Source organism: Nesoenas mayeri (genome assembly GCF_963082525.1).
Source record: "Nesoenas mayeri genome assembly, chromosome: Z".
Classification (NCBI taxonomy): domain Eukaryota; kingdom Metazoa; phylum Chordata; class Aves; order Columbiformes; family Columbidae; genus Nesoenas; species Nesoenas mayeri.
Window position 1 is genome coordinate 20,935,111 of NC_137542.1, and position 22,149 is coordinate 20,957,259.

General features: G+C 36.6%; 1 protein-coding gene across 1 annotated transcript in view; it reads right to left on the reverse strand.

The window, feature by feature from the left end:
- Nucleotides 1-22,149, reverse strand: part of LOC308051857 (lysine-specific demethylase 4C-like) — a gene marked incomplete at its 5' end in the record, with an annotated part of 37,046 nt that overhangs the window by 12,472 nt on the left and 2,425 nt on the right. The window contains 2 exons of the mRNA XM_080362502.1: nucleotides 18,401-18,512; nucleotides 20,707-21,068. Of these exons, the coding sequence (XP_080218628.1) occupies nucleotides 18,401-18,512; nucleotides 20,707-21,068 (474 nt within the window). The remainder of the gene's footprint in view (nucleotides 1-18,400; nucleotides 18,513-20,706; nucleotides 21,069-22,149) is intronic.

The following is a 22,149-nucleotide window of genomic DNA, read 5'->3' on the forward strand; positions in this document are numbered from 1 at the left end:
CCATAAATTCTTCATAAGTAGCCAGCCCCTTTTTCCACAGTTGGTAAAGTCTCTTTTTATTTCTGATTTCATTCAGAATCTCCCTGTTTAGCCAAGCCGGTTGTCTTCCCCGCCGGCCAGCCTTTCGGCACACTGGTATAGCCTGTTCCTGTGCACTAAAAACCTCCTGCTTGAAGCATGTCCACCCCTCCTGGGCCCCCTTGTTTTTAAGCATTGTTTCCCAGGCTATGTTCTGAACTAGGCTTCTGAATAGGCAAAAATCTGCCCTCCGGAAGCCCAGTGTAGAGGTTTTGTTAATGGTTCTCCCAATGGTTCCTCCAACATCTACCACCTATCCCCCCCCCATGCGCTCTGCCCTGTACTCCTTATGGATGAAATAAGTTGCAACCTGCCAAGCAGCACCAGTCTAATCACTGTTCACCCACAATGTCACCTCTGAACTCTTTATGGGAACTGACATTCATTTTCCAAAAGGAAAAGGAGACAAACGTTTTACCCAAGAAGTAATGGTGAACAAACAGATCTAAGATGTAGGTGGACATGTATGCTGGACCCCGCTACAGGAAAAAATATTTTGTAATATCAGTGATCTGTTGTGGATGCTGGAAAATTTTGTTTTACTTGTTTGCAGTGTTTCTGTGCAGAATTCCGCAAAGGTGACCTTAGGAAATTAAAAGCCTCTAGAGAAGGTGGCAAATAAAGTGAGACTGAAACTCAAGAGAAATAGCTTGTTCAATAGAAGCAATAAAAAAATGTAGTCATTTGCTACTGAGAAAGATGTGGGAAAAGGAAAGCTGTGAAAAGGAGACTGGGTGTAAAACCCATTCCCTAGTGAAATCAATAGTATAATTATTAATGATCCAGTTGTTAACACCAGAACTTCAGCCTAGTCACATGTCTGAGCTAGTCAGAAACCTCAAGGTATCTTCACAGGCAACCTTGCGACTTTGCTGTGTGCAAAATGTACAGATTATGAGGAGAGAAGTGTCTTTTCATTCTAGGGGAGAAAGTATTGCTGACAGGAGATGTTAGCTATTTTTTTCTGAATTGTGTCCTTATACGCTGCTCTGATTAATGATGAGGTCTGTGGTTCTGTTCACTCAAGTGGACAGTGCCTATTAAATCTTTCATGATCAATGAGTAGGCAGGTAAGTATCAATTAGAATAATTAAAATAATGTGATTGTGGGAAGGAAAATGTGGAAAGTTATTGAACAGAAATTTCAGGTAGCAAAAAAGGTCTATAGTTTACAGTGCTTTTCTAACAATGTATTTTAGAAAAATTGTTTATTTCAGAATAAGAAAATTCCAACAACAGAGAAATGTTCAATGAAGTATATTAAGCTGACTCATCACATTCCTTTAGCCCATGACAGGCTTCGTTGACTTTACTAAAAAGCAGAGGCTTTATGAGTTTCCTCCTATGATAAATTGTCACACATTACTACAAAAGCACTATCAAGCTGATACCATTATTATCAGTTTTGAATAAAATATGGATTAAAGTATTTATCTACAAGCAAGCTAAGTGTAGAAAACACAATTTAATTGATATATCCTGAATTGGAATTTTATACCATTTTTAATAGTTTCTCAAGAGAACTAATGTCAATTCAATAAACATTTGCCAATAATCCAGGTGGAAGGACAAACACAAAAGATCTGCAAAAAAAAAGGTGTTACCAACTCAATATTCAGCAGCAGAGCTTTATGGTGAATAAGGTAGCTGTAAAAGAATAGCAGTGAAGAAATAGCTGAACACAAGTAAGAGATGGAAATATAAAATGCTGGCATCACTTTTATAGCTTTCTGATTTCTTTTTAAGTTAAAAGCTTAACTAAGGTTTTCGTTAAAAACATTCTGTCCCATCATATTTTTTTCTATTGCATGCAATTTTCCAGAACTGTAAAATAAAGAGCTCTGAAATCTATGTCTCTAGTTCCATTTCTACCTATTTAAATTTTCTCTTATGGAATGGTCTCACAAATGGCTTCATCTCTGCTAACTTAATTTCCAAATCCTTTCTTTGACATTATTTTCTTTCAGGAGCTTATACTGCCATCACTTTAAATATTTTCATTGTAGTTGTGACCTCACAGAAAATTCATGGCTTCACTGTGCCTGATGAAGACTAAGAGGAACATAAAATTCGTCGTTAAGGTTCTAACTCACATCTTCCATATCTATTATTCATTTGGAAATTGACGTCACTTGATTGCACCACTCCTTATCACTGCTGAATAGTTCTCCCATGAGGGTCGAGGTCTCTGCTCTGAACATCAGCCTATCATGCTCTTCTTTAGTCAAGAATCTATCTTCAGATTTCCAGTCCTGGAATCAACTCTAGGACAATAGCTGTAATTTTCTCACATAGTGCTCTGGTTTCCCATTGCCTGCAGCACATTACTGAGTTCATGACCACATTGTTTTTGCTTTTGATGAGAACAATATTTATATAATATTTATATATATTAAAAATACATATAATATTTAGATAATATTTAGAAAATATTTAACTACAAATAAACTCCACAATTTCAGTAAACTCTCGTATGATGTTTACAAATCCCCTCCAGATCGAGGAAGTGAAAGAATACAAGAGCCAGGAACAAAGGTGGCAGCAACCTTAAAACATTTCGTTGTTTTCAAGAGCTTTGTAGTTATTTTCAAACCACATTCCAGTGAAGGGAGGGACAAAGTGTCATATGCAGATGTACTGAACTGCATCTTACAAAACCTCCAAAAAATTTAACACTATTTTAATAAATGTTTTTCCCCTTTACATTGTGTTTAGAGCAACTACTTCCAGTTATTTATTGACCAGAAACAAACCTCCTCATTTGCATCTGATCTCTATCATATCTAATTAAGTATTCCATCTCCTTTAAGGTATTACTATCTTCTCAACACTCCTTACTGCATGAATTTTGGACCTCAACCTCTTTGATGTGATCCTCTTGTATATTACATCCTGCAATCTCTCACTCTTTTCCACCATAACAAGCCCAGAAGCACAGCCAAGAAAATAAAAATGCCTCCTCCTTCTACAGGGAGCCCAGTACTTCCTAAAGGACTGTTACCTGATCAGCACACAAAATTAAAAATAGGCACAACAGATGCTCTTAAGGGATATAAGCTTTGTCTGACCCTCTGTTATCACTACTGTATGGTTTGTGTATTTCATTTCTCAAGAATTTCCTAGGCAACCTCAAGCTTAATTTATCATCCTTCAAGGGTTTCAGAAATATGAGTTCATTTCTTTACAGTCAACATTCACCCACCCACACAATGAAACGACAAAATGTCAAAAAAAACCTGATAGTAGGAAAAAAGTTACAGAGGACACGACTTCCATTACAGCATATGACAACAAGGCTGCCTTCGACAACTCGGTCACGAGATAAAACATGAAACATATGTGTAAATATTCTACATCAGTAGAACTTAAGCAGTTTCACTTTGTGTGGCTTTTCTAAGATGCGCCAATATCAATGACAGGCAGAATTTCCAGGTCAGCTTCTCAGGTAGTACAACTGGAGTTACCTTCATAGTTTCTATGAAGTCAGAGAAGTCATGTACCATGAATAAAAACTGAGAACCTGGTTACCCAAAAAAAAAGCAAGGAAAAACTAGCTTTCAACCTGTTTGAGAGAAAGCATAGAGTATAAAACCACTTCATGTAACCCAAATTGCCATCTTGATGTAGTTTATAGCTTTTCTTCACTTGTTCATTTGGTAATTCCAATGTAAAATTTATGTTCTGAAAACAAATGGAAAACTTAAGGGGTTTTTAGATTTTTTTTTTTTTGCTATTTATTTGGTGCTTCTTACTTCCTCTTATTCTCTTTAATGAGTCCTTTCATTACTTACTATGTAACCAAAAAGCCATCAGTGACTTAGCCTAAAACAAATTTACTTTCCTGATTCATATTGGTATGTGTGGTTTCAGAGTAGACATTCAGGTGCCTCAGGTGAGCTCAGTGTTTTTTGACCAGGTATGTCTTGCTGGAAGTATGGAAGTGCCACGTACCTTCATATGCTTTCTATATGCAACGGTATAAAGCACATAAGGCAACTGCAAACTCCAGATACCTCCACTCAGAATCCACCTTAACTGAGGATTCTCAGGGTAAGAATGGAGATCAATCTGTGGTGTCGACACTGACTGAAAAATCTCAGAAGCTCCACTGTCATAAGTAGGCATACTTTCTACTTCAACTACATATCAGTGCCATCTCAGTACTCAAGGCCTGCAAAAGCCATGGTGGAAGCATCAGTTCCCACAGTGAAACAGATTAAAACAGTGCCCTCTAAAAATCATACATCTACTTTACAAGACCAGTACGTAATCTTTCATGAAGCTAAATGAACACAATATGTCCCTAAAAAAATCTTATATATTGGCATTTTTCTGAAAGAGACTGAGAGCCAAGGGTAAGTCATGCTTGACCAACCTCATAGCCTTTTATGAGAATGTAACAAGGTGGATGGATGATGGCAGAGCGGTGGATATGGTCTACCTTGACTTCAGTAAAGCCTTTGACACAGTCTCCCACAGCATCCTCACAGCTAAGTTGAGGAGGTGTGGTCTAGAAAATAGAGTAGTGAGGTGGGTTGCAAACTGGCTTAAGGAGAGAAGCCAGAGAGTGGTAGTCAATGGTGCAGAGTCTAGTTGGAGGCCAGTATGTAGTGGAGTGCCTCAGGGGTCAGTACTGGGACCAGTACTATTCAATATATTCATCAGCGACTTGGATGAGTGAATAGAGTGCACTGTCAGCAAGTTTGCTGATGACACCAAGCTGGGAGGAGTGGCTGACACACCAGAAGGCTGTGCTGCCATCCAGTGAGACCTGGACAGGCTGGAGAGTTGGGTGAGGAAAAATGTAATGAAATATAACAAGGGCAAGTGTAGAGTCCTGCATCTGGGTAGGAACAACCCCAGGTTCCAGTATAAGTTGGGGAATGACCTATTACAGAGCAGTGTAGGGGAAAGGGACCTGGAGGTCCTGGTGGACAGCAGGATGACCATGAGCCAGCACTGTGCCCTTGTGGCCAAGAAGGGCAATTGCATCCTGGGGTGTATTAGAAGAGGAGTGGTTAGCAGGTCGAGAGAGGTTCTCCTTCCCCTCTGCTCCGCCCTGGTGAGACCACATCTGGAATATTGTGTCCAGTTCTGGGCCCCTCAGTTCAAGAAGGACAGGGAACTGCTGGAGAGGGTCCAGCGTAGGGCAACCAAGATGATGAAGGGAGTGGAGCACCTCTCTTATGAGGAAAGGCTGAGGGAGCTGGATCTCTTTAGTTTGGAGAAGAGGAGACTGACGGGTGACCTTATTCATGTTTATAAATATATAAAGGGTGAGTGCCACAAGGATGGAGCCAGGCTCTTCTCGGTGGCAAACAATGATAGGACAAGGGGTAATGGGATCAAGCTGGAATACAAGAGGTTCCACTTAAATTTGAGAAAAAACTTCTTCTCAGTAAGGGTGATAGAACACTGGAACAGGCTGCCCAGGGCGGGTGTGAAGTCTCCTTCTCTGGAGACATTCAAAACCCGCCTGGACATGTTCCTGTGTGACCTCACGTAGGCGTTCCTGCTCCAGCAGGGGGACTGGACTAGATGATCTTTTGAGGTCCCTTCCAATCCCAAACATACTGTGATACTGTGATACTGTAATGTTGTCTCAGTTCCGGCAGAGGTTTTCATGGACAGTCACTTATGCAATGCTGCCAACCAACAATGCTCTACAATCCACGCCATTATTTAGTCAAATCTTCTTTGCAATAAACTGGCTTTGCTCTAAGAGCAGCTACCAATGGCCCAAGCCAGACAATCCCAAAGATTCAGGCCAACCAATGCAGTGACACAAAACACAATATGTGTCTACGGAGAGCACTGTATTTATGCAACACTTGAAACAGAGCTAAGCAATTTATTTTGACTTCTATGTTTGCTGTAACCTGAGTCATATCACTGACACTTCCCCACAGTTCACTGCCAGTAAATGCAGGAATAGGACTGTACAGGTGTATAGCAGAATTCCCTGGTGAGAACTCTGATATGCCATTTGCTTTTTTCAGCTTTTCAGCATGTAACTCACATTCCAAATTAAGAATTAATCAAAAGAAAAGTGAATAATGCATTCTCATTATTCTTTGGTAAAGAAACAGGAAATCAGCTTAACTGTACTACCAGATATGTCTTGATGTCAGAGACGATGAAAGAAAATATGGGACTTGAACCTGCTAGCCATGACAAGGGAATTCAATATACATTTGCAGCTCAACTGACAGTGCTGTTGAAGAGATTGCAAACTCTCATGCATAACACATATGCACACTGATAAATACTCAAAGAACCATCTTTAAAGTCTTCAATTGATCTATTTATGTTGTTTAATCTCCATCTGAATCATAACACTACCTTAGTTATAGTAATTATTCCTGTAGCAACAAATGTCATATAAAAAATTAAGGCCATCACTTCAACTACAAAAGTAAACACCTCCTTAGCAGAACATGTTCCCACACAACACTATGTTAAAGTGTAAATGTTATGCTTAATTTAAAATATAAGCACTACTCATAGGAATTCAGAATTGCTAACAATGCAACACAACAATAACTACCTGATTCACCTTCTTATAGTCAAGCTCACTCTTCTCCTGAGACCATTTTTGTCTGGAGAACTTCAGCAGATAAGGCATCGAGCTCAGAGGCTGACTATACTAATATCTATGTGCTCACTCCCTGTCTCAAAGTGCAACTATGAGAAGAACCATACAGCACACTTTTCTCAGTTCCTTTACTATAAAAATACAGTAGAGGGTTTCTTCAACTGGGAAAATGAAAATCCTCTGCTTTTCACATGAAGCCTTTATTATCTGGAATGTGACAGACCTGAGAAATTACATAAAATAAAAATTAAACTGCTTACATGAAAATGATCAATTTTTACATTAAAAAGTCTGTGTGACATCTTGCACGGTGTAAAAATTAAATTTAACTAAATTTTAGAAAAAAAAATATAAATAAGACACTGTACAAGAAAAATAAAAACTTGTATTTGCACCATTGGAAACATCTACATAGACAAGAACCCAAAAACTAATTGCTAAGGTAGAACAATCACAGTCACGAAACAAAGTTAAATATCATACAACTTCTACAGCTTATCATCCTTGTAAAGTTCAAAACATCTCTCTAAGTGCACAATATAAAATAAACTCCAATTTCAAACTAGCCCCTACCTCTGCAGCTGTAAATTAAGCTTATCACCTTTGTGACACGAGTAAGGGCCAAAGGGATCTTCCGTGACTTGGTTCATTAACAAGCACGTGTTACTCAAAGGAAACAAATGTGAAATTATCTTTCAGAATTTCAATAATTTCCTGATGTCAGAGAAAGGAGCTCCATGCTCAATTAATAGTTTCTAGGACAGAGAAGAGATCTTGGGCATCCCATATGTGGAAGAGGACCTACTATTAAACAGACACTCCTTCATTCTGCCTAACAAACACTGGCAGTCTTCTTGATGATGGAGGTATATTTTATAATTTTTTAAATATTTTTTTATAATTTATTGTAAATCAGGGCACTGTTCCTCTAATTTACACTTTAATGTTCCATGTATAAGGTGATCAATTAATAAACAACTGAAACTGAAGAAGGCTCAGAGGATGTGCTAAAGGGCTCTGTGCTTTTAATCTCCAAGAAATCTAGAGAGTAACTGCTCATAGATGTTGCAAAGTAAGAAGAATTTATCTCAACATAAAGGGGGGCCTTTGTTTTATATAAATGGTTGTATCAGCTGGGTGAATCAGCTAGTTGTGTAAATGTTTTTCCTTGAGTTAATCAGAGGATTGCAAATGTCATCCTGAGCCAGACAGACCAGAATACGGGAAGCGTGTACATGGTTCAGTTCAACATAGAGTATCAAAGTTCAACATTGAACAAAATGACAACACATCTGAGCTGATTTCACCCATGTATTCCTCCCCAGCAAATATTGACACCAGTATCATGACACTGAGCATACGAAGACCAGTAATGGCAATCACATTTTTATTGTGATCCAACTGTGTATTGCAATATACGTGCTATATTGTGCTCATACTTTTATTTCAGTACGTTGCTTGTGTGGAACATCTAAAAGAACCCTGTCAGAGACTATGGAACTCTGGCACAAGGAACACAGAATCCAATTCTTCAGTACTGATACTTAAATTGTATTTACATGTAAAAAGACTGACTTGACTTCTGCTAGAGTGTCAGGTATTACAGTTTAAAGCAGCCAGAAAATTCCTGAATAATACAGAAACCTTCAAATTTGGAGTATATGTTTAAATCAAGTTCAAAGACCCTTTACTGGATACACTTTGAGAATATATCACACTTGGACTCAAACACCTTATCAGTACATCATTAAATATATCACTGATTTTGGTATGCTTTGAAAATAACTATGTGGAGTGGTCTTCACATAGTGAGAGTGAGATGTCTGCCTCCTATAGCCTCACAAGGAGACCTTATCATGCAAGTCTGTTAGTATGCACATTTTTTTCCAATGATCTTCTCTACCATAAATTATCACAGCTCAGATTCAACTAGAGTATACATGGAGCCTCACAGAGACACCCTTCGAGTTGGCCTTCCTCAGATCAGCAGGTCTGCAGAGAGTCTCCTCCTTAGACTGGTCATCTAAGGAAAGTTCCTCGAGGACTGAGATACCTTGCCTGATTGGTAAGTGATTATCTGGGTACCCTTGAGTGTCCTCACTTTGTATGAGTGGGAAGATGTGCATTATGAATGGTTAGAACAGAATCTGCTTGGAGCTTATTGCCTTCCTAAATTGATTTCTGGGTGCCTTGATCACAAGTCATCACAGATCTCAATTGTCCATTAACCACCATGGCATTTACTTCACTGAAAGTATAATGCTTTGTTGTAGTATTTCCTTACCTGATACAATCCATAGTGAGGTTAAATATTTTGTTTCCTAAGGGGATAGAGCAGGTGCTCTTTTTTTTTCCAAAAGAAATGCAGAAATACTTGATGAACCAATTAATGAATTTAAATAAAGTGTAACAGTTGCTATAAACCTCACTGTATCATACATGAGCCATAGTAGCACTGATACTATAAGGTAGTTAACAACGCCAAACTCCATACTAGTTCCAGCTATCATATTTGTACCTGAAAAGGATACTTATATAGGATTAATTAATCTCTTTAATGTAATTTTTGATATACTGGTTCTCATTTATATAATTATTTATATGCATCTGTATCCCTTTACATATTTAAGAAAACTGAAACAATTCATTAAAACAAAATGTATACACAAAATGATAGCCCAAAATCTGTGTTAGCACAAAGGATATTCTTATAACAAAGTACGTGTAAACAGGTACTGTGCTGCTTTCCAAATGGGAAAGTGAATGAAATAAATGCTTTCACTAATGTTATTGGTTTAATAGTTCGTGGTAAACTTGTTCCAGTACTCGATACTATTGCTTTGAATGGTTTTTGCTTAGTAAGTTAAACTCAAATTCTCAGAAAACATTTGGGCCATTTGCAGAATGGGCTGTTGCCAGTATTTGCTGATTTAACCCAGCAGATGTGAAAAGCCATAGACGCTAATACAGTACAATTTGCTTTTGCCAATCTCAACAATGATTTTGCTGCCTGGGGTTATGTTCCACTGATGTTTCCTGGCTTTGTACAGCAGCATTCTCTACCATGAAGAGCACAGCAGCATCTGTTATTTTTCAGGTAGTTGAGCATAATCTCAGCCCTGGGAGGCATTATCTATAGTTTCAAATGTCCTGGAGGAAATAATAATAATAATTTAAAAAAAAAAAAAAGGAAAAAAAAAAGTCAATCAGGGAAAAAGACTTGCAACTTCAAACTGTTCCTACAGTGTATTGGCAAATTCAGTTTCAGAAATTGTGGGGCTTTTTTTCTGTAATGAAAGACATAGATTACATAGCAAAATATGAAATTCTAAACTTTTAAATTTCTCTTACTGTACAAGAAATTTAATTTCTTGTATGGTACTGTACAGTAACAGTACTATAAATTATGTATACATTTTTGGTTAGAGAGTCTAATTGCTGAATTATCAATTAATACTTCATTTCTCATAAAAATTGTAAGTAAACACAGCCACACTGAATCAGAGTTCTAGAAGCTAAATCTAAGAGCTCCTGGATTAAATAAGGTTTAGCTCAAGAAAGAAACTAATGGGGTGCTTTCGGGGGGGCGGAGGTGCGAAGAGAGAGCGAGAGAAAAGTAAAATATCAAAAAAGTTATGTCAAAATGTTTTGAAAGGTCATAAAAGTTCAGATTTAAAAAAAATTTTAAAAAGACAATTTGACAGAATTGAAAGATGCATTTAGATTGTGGGGTATTCCAATTTTTCTTGAGCTTATCATTAAAATCTTATAATGAAATCCATGGGTTTTTTGTGACTGAGCTCTGTATCGCATTGGCTACACTGCTAAACATAATTTGTACTTGCACTTGCTGATACTTGCTGTATCAGTCTTCTAAACAAAAATCCCAACTAATTTCAAGTAAGAAAATTCTGTGTTATTCATTAAATCCTCCATATATGGAATATTTAAAAGAACCTAGTCAGGGTATATTATGCTCTGATATTAACTGGCATAGCCAGCAGGATATTCCCAAGGGTGATCAGTATCCATTACAGCAGTAAAGATTACTTTGGCTAAAACATGAATTCTAATTTGGTGTCAGAACCTTGTAGAGAAAACCTAAATTGTGATTAAGAGCAGATAGTGATAAGACTGGCTGCAGACAGGACCACTACCATTTAAAAGAGGAGACAGAACTATTACAAATACTAGCAAAGGCTGAAAAAAATCTCACCAGTTACTTTGAAAAGGAGAGATGGGAAAACCATAATCAAGATTTCCTCTAACGAACAGGAAAGTAACTAAAATCTGTTTGATCTACATTGCTATGCTCGTTTACTAACGAAAAACCAGTTTGCCATATAGTTTCAAAAGCTCAGTAAAACTCATTTAAGCTAACCAATTCCAAATGTAGAATATGTATTTTGATTTACATTTATTTCATATAATTAAGGATTACCTGAACGTGAAGGCCTGATCACCTGTATCTTTATCCCAATATTTAGTACACATGATGTCAACAACATAAAATTAGTGTATCATAAAGGTCTCAGTGAAATACATACACTTCTCTACATAAAAGACTAATTAAAGTTACTATCTCATAAATTTCTGGAACCTTAAGGGATGACCCCTGAAAACCAACACTGGAGTGCAATTACCCACTGGAGTTAACAAACATGCCATGCATTATATTATCAGTGTAAAAGCATTAGATTAGTAGGCTTTTTCCCCCCAGTTTTCTTCCTGCCTTCTAAGAATTTTCCAAGCTAGCATACAATCTAATTCTTACTATTTCTAAAACACTCTACAGAACTTGTCCAACCTACTAGTTGGTATGTGTATCTTGTACAAAAGTTGAAAAATACAGAATACTTTTTCTCAATCTTAAGACAGCTCTTGCCTATTAAAAGGGTCACTGAGTATGTGGTACTTCTTCCTTATTCTAGAAATTAAAATATATCTTCATTGACCATACTGCAGAGTACTATACAGTCAAATAAATACCCAAGAATTTAAAGCTGTCTAGAGTGTTAGAAATACTACAGAGCAGATTCACCAATATACTCTCGTTTTATGCCACTCTTGAGGCAAAAACTAGTACCAAGTGGGGAAAACATGTTTTATGGTTACTTTATATCTCAGGCAGTACAAATCTAACCTATGTCAATATAACATTCCAGCACAAATGCCCCTGGGTAAAACACAGCCGAAATTTTGAGGAACCAGGTTACTTGAATGTTTACAGTTAAGATTATGCTGAAGTTCTTCACTGAAACAAGGCCTCAGGTAGTTAGTTATCTGCATAAGTTAAGTATGGAAGATGTGTAACAGTAAGATTTGAATGTTGGTCCAAATTCACATGGCAAATCAATGCCTGAATCAGAATTATAAAACAAATTATAAAATAATAGCTTCAGGCTACAGTCCCTGCACAGATCACTAAAACAATTATCCCATAAAAACTCCATACACTAGATAACAACTGCATTCAGGTTACCTCAAGGATCAATTTCTTAAGTACAATTATTTTGTACTTTACAAAAAAAAAAAAAAAAAAATAAAATAAAAATAAAAAAAAAAAAAATTACACGTACTTCCCAGCCAAGAAAAAGCATTGAGTTAAACCCCACTGGCATTAAAAACAAGTCACTTCCAATACTGATGATTTACAAAGCAGCTTCAGATTCTGACAAAGGCAACGACGACACTATGGGCTAGATTGTTTTTGTATTTGGAAAAAAAAATACCACTATGATATCTTGGAACTAGGATAATATATTAGACAATCCTCTGTACCAAGACCTTGGGGAACTAATCCTCATTAAATACAAGTTACACATTTTCTGTGTTTCATTTTGGTCTGTAATTATAATTAACAGACGTTCAACTCCAGAAGATAATCTTACGGAAGAGACACCTGTCTCCTTAGCAAACTTCATATCCAGTTTGCTTACCAACTCCACAGCTACCCTTGAGAAGGCAACTGAGAGATTTCACTAATGCACCAGGAACACCATTTTCCTTTTGGCACACTTGATAATGAGAAATTATACATGCCTCTCTCTCTAAGACTGCAGTTCTACCCACTCCTTCAAGAAGTAAAATATTATATTTTAAAGCTAAGACAGCTGCACAGTTAGAGTTGTAAGGTTCATCTAAAGGATGGTGAGTCTTAATGATCATTACACATACCACTGTCCAGCAAATGAGGCATAAATGCTAGAGGAACTGGTTTGTATTCCTCTTTTGAACGAAAATAATGGCTACTTTTAGGCCTTGGTATTTGTAGATGTCCACTCTCAAGCAGATAAGAGCTCCTTGTGAAAGATGCCAATGGACAAGAGCCACCAGTGGCAATAATCAGAGCTGTCAGTTCTAAAAATTACTAGTGATCAGTCACTAGCCCACAAGGTTGACTAGAGTACTGAACATTCAGAAAAAGTTTATAGTTTTCAACAGCTCTCTTTCCCAAATACCTGTGACAGATTCTACCACAATTTTGTAAAGTTTTTTGTGTCTTCAGGTTACCACATGCTATATAAGTGCTAGAACTTATGGTAATCAAATCTCAAAAACTGAATTTAAATAAATCAGAAGCAATTTAAGTACCAGAGGAGAGAAAACACATTTTTCTATAATAATACCATATGAAAAATGCAGATTCTGTACTTGATTAATTAATACTAACACAACTTTAAAGAAGTAAAACTCCATTCAAAACTAGAGCAGTACAATACGGGAGTGAACAGAATACTTTCATGTATAATATAATGTGGCAAAAATAAACATGCTCCTATCAACTGGTTACCAAATTTTTCTCTACCTCCCAAGTAACACCATTAAAAAAAAAAAAAAAAAAAAGTTAACATTTCTTTCTGAAATAAGTAAGAAACTTCAAGCAGAATCTGGCATTTTAAGCTCTGAAGCAAAAGAATCATAATTGCATCTACAAGTGTAATTTTCTCCTATTTCAGCATGTTTAACCTATTTATGACATTACTGAACATGCCTTATATGGCTTAACTGCTACTATCAGCTCAAACACATCTCACAGGATGCTGAGTGAATGTAAAAAACAAAGAAGCTTTATTTTATGTTATAGCAGAAGGAAAACTACAGCTGTAACATCAGCAATCTTCACAAATCAAACTTGTCCAAGCCACTCTTTCAATTCACAGTGCTTTCCTCTCTGTTTCCTTATCTTACAAAGTAACAAACACAAAATGACATTGAACTTCAGAGCTGCATTTAAAACACTAAAAAACATATACAAAGAAACCCATACTGAATTCAATCTATATACTATTATTATATCATTTAGGGCAATGGGAAATCTTAGTCAACTTGAATCTAAAAACAGTTTCTAATGTTGCATGCCCAAATATTGCTGGAAAGGAATCTCTGGAACCAATCAATGTGCATCCAAAGTCAGTATGCTTTCCCCTTCTGCTGAATTTGCCTTTTTATTGCTTAAGTGAGCAGAAATACAACTGCATTAAATACAGAAGAATAATATTACCACAAGCTAATATACTGCATTGAGCATAAGACCAAGGTTCATTACATAAAAATTATAAGTATTTTGAGTGTGACATAGAGCTCACATTGTACTGCTGCACTTATTTTTCTAAACTGGCAGTCTGAGCTATAATTTCTCGGATTGATTCCTCAGTCCCCAGTATTTCTCATTGCTCAGTCCTTTAGACATTAAGTCTGCAAATATAATCATAATAAAGGAGACTCAGAAGTCAGACACATTATGAAAGAAAAAGCTTCAGGGAGGGTAAAAAAAAAATCCACACCAATAGACCACAAAGAAACAATTAACCATTTTTCTGCAGAAGAAACAATCAGATCTTAAAGAAACAAACAAATAAAAAAGCCTATGCAATGATAAAAAGACAAAATCCAATGTCCAAGTGATCCTGTGCAAAAAACCACAATTTCTGACAAAGAACTCTGTTTTAATAGTGAATCCAGAAAGTCTCTGATAAGATTTAAGCATGCTCTTAAATATGATAGTATTCTATTTGCAAAATTATGATTTCGAAATAGTTGACAGTGTTGAAGAATGCTGCCTTCATATTATTAATGGCCTCTGACCACCTCTATTCATAGAAACTTCCTAACAGACCTCCAGTATCTGAAGGACTTCAAATATATTAATTTGAATATAAACTATCTGTATTAGAAATGGCTACAGACTATCCAACTCAGGGAAAGTGACGTAATTTGCCGATGAAATATAAAGCCCCGATTTCTTATTTTTTCGTAACAGCACTAGCCCATGTCTTATTCTTCCATTTTGCTTACATTTATGATTTTATTGGACTCATGTAAATTAAAATATAAACTAATGTATCAGTTCATAAATCCTCCTTGTAAAGGAATAGATGAATTCAAAAGTTATGGTACTAAGAGACTATAGTATCATAGCCATTTCGGGCATCGTTTTTGTTCAAGAAACACAGAGAACAAGAACTGCGTTTGTGAGCATGCCGCATCACACTCCTGGTGACTCCAGAATATGGAGGAAGCACCTTCATAAAGAGGAGCATAGTCATTAGTACATTGGTACTGATTACTCCCCTGATAGCTGACAGCAAACATTCTTGAACATGATCAGAAAAACCTCCTTTGACTGGCATTGAACTAGCCACAGATCCTTAGCTCGCATGACAGCATGTGCCAGGAAAGCCAAAGAGGCTTCAGTTTGCCAGTCTCCCTCAACAGTTCTTCAGTCTCTGCCTTGGATATAAACATTCTGCTCACTCAAAATTTATTGCCTCTATTCTGATGTTCTTAGAAAAGCATGCTGATAAATTAGATCACAATGAGGAATGGATGCATGAAAATAATATCAAATTCCAGTTCCACCTAGGAAATACCAATAACTGCCATGTTACATAAAACTCTTAACCAGTTCCTTCAATCAATAAGCAGACAGGTGCTTAATAGATACTTGAAATTATTCCAAGACGAAGTTTTCTTTCCTAACAAAAATACACCCTCATCTACCAGAAGGACAATCGTCATGTAACCAGGAAACACTGGAAGGTATATGACTTATTGTTGGGATGCTGCTACGTTCACATAAAAATAAGACATCAGGAAGCTGACAAACTACTGGATAAGGTGGCAAATGAAGAGCAGGGTCCTCGAGATTAACAAACCAGTATCATCACATCATCATCTAGTCAGATTATATCATTGAAAATCCTTGCTTAAATAAGAATTTTAAACTATGTTTTAATTATAATGTTGAAAAAGCATCAGCAGGCAAAAAGAATATAATCTTTAATTAAAAAAGAGCAATTTCACTGCAAACTACCATATATTTAAATCTTTAATTACTTTACTAGATGAATCTTAATACTATCCTTTTTGTGTAAATTACCATAACACTTTCTGAAATATGCTCTGTCTAGCCCTCAAGGTATCCAAACATATCCATATATGATATAGATCATGGGCTAAGCTGTCTCTAATTTTCAGAAAGATGCTTAACAGCTAATTGCCTGGCAAAACTGAGGCTTAGTTAAAAAAAAGAGAGAGAGAGAGAGAGAAAGAGAGTATGGCTTCCTCAAACTGGTGAGATGGAAGAAACAAATCAATGACTTCAGTCTTGGAACAAGGAGGAAGATGTACTGATGAGTGACGAGCCAAAATCACAGCATCCAGCTCAACAATGCCTAAAACAGTGCTAAATGAAAGCATAATACTCCTTAGTTACAAGAAGAAGAATGAATTAACAGACATGCTGTCTCTGAAGTGAAGACTGTTGATGTGTAGCTGTAACAAACAGCTATTTTTGACTAGAGGTAATGATTTTGGGGGGACGAAAAAGATCAGGAAGTCCCACAAGACCTTTATATCACTTAAAATATAAAATAAGAGCTCCAAGCAAAATGCAGGTACAAATAACAGGTAAACACTGAAGCGTACAGCAATGCTGGAGTTGGACCTGTAGCCACAGACACAATACCAACTCTGTTGAAGTGAGAGGATCAATCTCCAGTTCTGCTAACTGAAGAGATTCTAGAGAACAGTACTGGAAAAATCTGTGCGTTACAGAACCAAAATGCTAAGACAATATCAAAAAGGAATGTATCTGGTTTCCATATTGAAGGACAGTTTTGATGCACAGTTTGATAAGCTTCACAAGCCACATTCAATAGAATAATGTAGCTTTATCCATTGGCTTCGGCTGGCTGTGTATGTGATTCCTCAGTAAAGCAGATTCACACTTTTTATGTTTAATTCCGAGAAGCAAAGCCCTGCCTTGGGTAAACTTCTTGGCTTCTGCAGCCTGTCTCCAAAGTTTAATTGCTCAAGTAAGCTCCCACAAAGAGCATCTGAGAAATTCTGAGTAATGTTTTAGCTTCTTCAGCCACCGTGATATCTAGTTACAGAGTACTAAATTTCAAGACTGCAGAATTACTTACCTATTTTGTACAGAACTCTGTTCTATATATCACTGTCGTTTATCAACACTATTTCTGGACATGCTGGTTCTTCTTAATTTCAACTTCACTCTATCACTTGATGTGCCTGAAGGCATATACAGTATACAGTAACATGCATATCTCCAATCTATAGCGGAGATCTGCACAACCATACTCAAAATGACTGCCTAATATTAAGCTTCTTATTTATGCAATTAAGTTAAACAACAGAATTTTGCGGTCACTATTCAGTTTTAAAATGAAAAAAAAAAAAACCAAACAAACAAACTTACAGCACCTAAATGCCAAATGAGAAGCCCAATCTTACATGTTCCCTTAGACCACCATTTATCCTGCTTCCAGTTGGTTCTTGCCAACTACAATTAAGCAGAAAACTGCTCTAAGAAAATTTCTCAAGAATTGTTCTGCTGAGGAACAGAGAGGAGACCTTTTGGTGCTTTCTAATACAGAAAGTTTATTTTCATTGTATCTAAAAACAGAACTAGGTTTTTCTACATCTTATTATGTTTGTGCAACTATGGTACTTCTAACCTCTTGCACAGTATTCACTACTTGCAAACCTGCACACCACTTACATACAGTTAAAAGCATATGTAGAGATACGAGACATGTAGGTGACATATGCATCAAAACTGGCTTTTAAATGACTATTTAAAAATCAAGAGAGTAAAGTGGATTTACCAAAACTACAGAGAAAGCGATGTTCATTCTTTCCATATGAAACTAGGCAAAGCCTGGAAATCAAAACATATGTAAAGACTCTTGATGAGCTTTTGATGATATCCAGAAGTCTGTAGCTTTTCCTTGAATGAGAACTACAGTATTTTAAGATACTGACTCCCAAACGTCCAATGTTTATCAAAAAATAGACAAGGAAAATGTAGCTTTAAAGCAGTATACGTGACTATACACCTAAGGTCCATATCCAAAGGATTCTTATGTCCTTTTATTTATGTCTACACAATTAAGAACTCATTCTTAAACAGAACTGCTGTGAGTCCTAATAAGGAACATTAGGTCGGTGAATATATTTGTTTTAAACGGCGTCTTATTTTTCAGAGCTTTTTGCAAAGAGAGATCCAATGGTTTTAGAAGAATTTGAGTGAAAACAGGCAAAGAGAACATGACCTGTCTGTGGATTCAGAAGCCTTACTCTTTACATTTCCCATGCAGAAAGGAACTATTTAATCGAGATTGGTTTTGCAAATGCCTGCACATATGGCGTCACAAAGACAGAGAAATATTGTCAGAAAAATGTATTACTTAGTACACTCACCTTCATCACTAGTTGCTTGCTGTTTAACCAAAGTCATTGGAGATCTAGCTGGGGGTTTATTTAGTGGATGACGCCAACTCTTAGATATTTTCTTTCTTTCAAGTTCTGCTGACTGAAAATGAAAAAACACAACTAATTTAGCGTGTAACTCTGCAAAGTTAATTTTCATGAGCAAAAACATTCTTCTGTAAACAAGCACAGATGTCAATTCTGTAAATACCATCACAGTACTTGAAGCACCTTTAGTGTACCAATAAAACATTTGTCTCTAATTCAGAATATATACTTCAATTAAAAAACAGCAATCCTTGTCAAACACAAGTAGTTTGAGGCATAAGTTACTGCAGCCCTTCCCAAATTACAGAGTATAAATCCTGCTTCGCTCAGGTGATGTTTGAGAGGAGTAACAGCCCAAATAATTCTGCAGAACCAGAAGTATAATACAGCGGCTAACCACGGCTAGAGAAATGAAGCAGAAATCCACTGGCTTCATTTGTGAAAGAGTACAAAATTCCTGAGGAAATTAAGTACAGCTTTCGCAACTCCAGAACTGAATGCTGGTGAGAGAACCACAAAGTAAACCAGCTGCTGATGGTATCTGGGGGTTCAGGAGCAGAGGAAGGGCAAGCACCCTGGCAGAAGAGTGTGAAGGACAGTCTCACAAGATTCCTAGGGACCACAGCATTCTGCTCCTCAACACCCTGAATCTAACCAGCAGGTTACACAGATGCCCCTTGACTGATTTGTGGGTTGAAAATTACTACTATAAAATGGGAAGCAAATTACAAAACAACATGGTATTTGCTGTGATACGCAGAGGGAGGAAGACGTGGTTAAAGCACAGCACAGGTTTATGATCTAGAAAAAGTTACCGAGTAAGTAAAAAGGGAAAGAAGATCAGCCTTTCTAATTGCATCTGTACAACGTGCTTCTTCACTTAAAATTAAAGAGCATGCAATTATACTGGAGAATACCTGAAACCTCATATATAAAAGCCTGAAAGGCTCATAAGGACATAAATACAATCTCTAATACATGATGATTAAAACACTCAGATGTTTATAGTCATCCTTATTACTACAGTGGAAGAGTTGGAGCCAAGATTATTAAAATGCATAACAGTGTAAAAATATCATCAGTGCACTGTCCATGTCTGTGAAAGGGTAACCATGATTATACTTTGGCTTCTAAAATGTATTTCCCACTAAGCCTGCCAATCTGGCAGTGGATTTCCTGCTCTCTCTCTCTCTGCCAAAGTGGGACTGAACTCACAACTTCAAAAGCTACTGGGGCTATCACCACAACTTAATTTTTCATTATGCTTTTCCAAAGTCAAAGCTGCCCATCTTTCATAGCAGAACAACAAGGGTAAAAAAAAGACTGTAAGTTTGTAGGTGCCCCCATAAGAAGACATTATTAAAACTACTATTTAAAAATTCCTTTTATTAGAGGCATATTTTCCTTCAAGTGCTTTCCTTTACGTGTTTTAGGCCCTTTTCAAAATCCAAGAACAGAAGGTTTCAGACCCTAAAATCACACTGCCCATATTATCCTGCTATAGCCATGTCTTGAAGAGTCACCTTCTCCAACTTCAATACTGTGGACATAATTTCAATGAAAGCAAGTCCATAAGATTTCATAAACTGTGTGAGATAATACAACAGAATGAAAAGCAAACTTTATTTCCACCTGTCTTGATGCAGAGATGCTCCTTTGCTTTGCTTCATCTACTTCTTTGAGAAGGGCATCAGTACAAAAATAAATTACCACGTGCTTCCACACCATTATGTTTTATCCTGGGACAGTAAGTCTCTCAGAATCAACCCATCCTGCTGACATTTTACCAGCATATTGTTAAGTCTCCTTAAGACTCAGTCAAAACAGTCATTTCTTGAAATATAAATACATTATACCAAATACAGCAATAATGTCTAAGAATTTCAATTTCATGTCAATAGCCATAATTAAAGCTGATAGCCTTGTTCATACTGGCAGGCAGCGAACACGGGAATAGCTTGAGAGGAGCTGCCAACAGTTCAGATTCAAAGATATAAAGTGAAATTACTAGATATCTAAAATAAGAGGAAAAATATGTCAACATCAAGCTCCAGAAACATTCTGCTTTTAGATCCGAATTCCCCCTCTTACCTGAATACTTCAAAATATGTTAAAATTAGCATCTGATTAAAATCATGCATATTCTTAAGCACTTTATAATAGCTATCAGGTTTCATTACAAACATGTCCGTTCACATTTCATTAAATCAGGAATATGTTACTATAAAGATGTAATTTGCTCCACATACACTGGATGTTTCCATGCCATCATCTTCATCTTTTTTTACAACAGGCACTTCTCCATGTTCCAAGCTACTTCCACAGCTTTCTAGGTCACTGACATCATCCCTGATAGAGACATTTTCCTCCTTATCTGTGTTTTCTGCTTCAGAAGCATGTTCCTCTGACTTAAGGTATACTATGGATGAAACAGATTGATTCTGAGATTCCAAGCTCTCTTCTTTTCTACAGCTATCAGAAGCAGGCGTGCAGGCCACAGGATCTTCACATGTAAAGTGAGGATGACTGGAATCTGTCCTGTCCTCTTCTTTCAGTTTTGTTTTCTCTAGTACAGGAACAGGGCTCGGAAGTAAGTCTGAAAGGATGCTTCCTGTAGACCAAGAATATGATTTGTTAAAAAATCTCACTTTATATCACTCTATTTCACTTCACAACAATCTGAGTTACTCGAAGTCAAAGCACGGTTCCTCATTTAGACATCATACTGAAAACCATTTGGTACAAGGACATACACGTTTTCAGTCTGGAGTGTGAAATAGAGTTTTCATCAAGTAATTGGTATTTTGTATTTGAATTACAACATGTTGTCATGTCATTCAAAATAAACAATAATTCTTATAGTTTGTTTATTCTGATAGCCCAAAAGAACTTCGACTAGTTGGAAAAAAATAATATAAAAGCTTGGTATATTGAACTTTATACCCTGCACTTACACCTATTATGCTTGTTTTAAAAATGGAAATAAATAAAGACTAATGGTTTATAATCAGGAAAAAATATTTCAAATAGGTACCAAAAATATTTTGAAAACAATAGCTCCAGTCTAAAAATGAAAAGCAATTAGCATAATTTTATATTTCAACAATTATCATAATTTTATATTTCAGTGACGTTGAAGGGTGATACTGTGTGGATTTTCCTTTATTAACATTCTTCATCTGCTAATGCTTGCATGGGATGGACAGAACAATGGGTTAGAGAGGTCACAGAAAAAAAACATATTCCTGAAAAACTCTATGGTACACACCGCAGCAAATCCAAGGCATTGAATAGTTCCTCTGAAGTCCCTTCCCATTGTTCCTTTACAATGGTTATTAGAACTTGTTTTTCTGAAAAATTGCCTTTTCGGGTCAAATGAATGTAAAATGTAGTGATATTAAGCATATCCAATGCCAAAACATAATCTCTGGGTACAAAGGGTCCTGCCTCAGTTGGGCATAATGGCTGTACTAGCCAGAGATAACACAGGACAAATGACCATCTCCAACTTGCATACTGGAACTTTAAAAAAACAAAAAAATATCATCAGAACAGACCTGGAAAGGCTTTGATAGAACACCAACTGATCTGTGTGCAGGAATTTCTAAGCTTCCATATTGGAATACTTAATTATCTTTATGAGGATCAGTCCCTGTGTTTACCACCTCCAAATAACCATTAACATATCTATT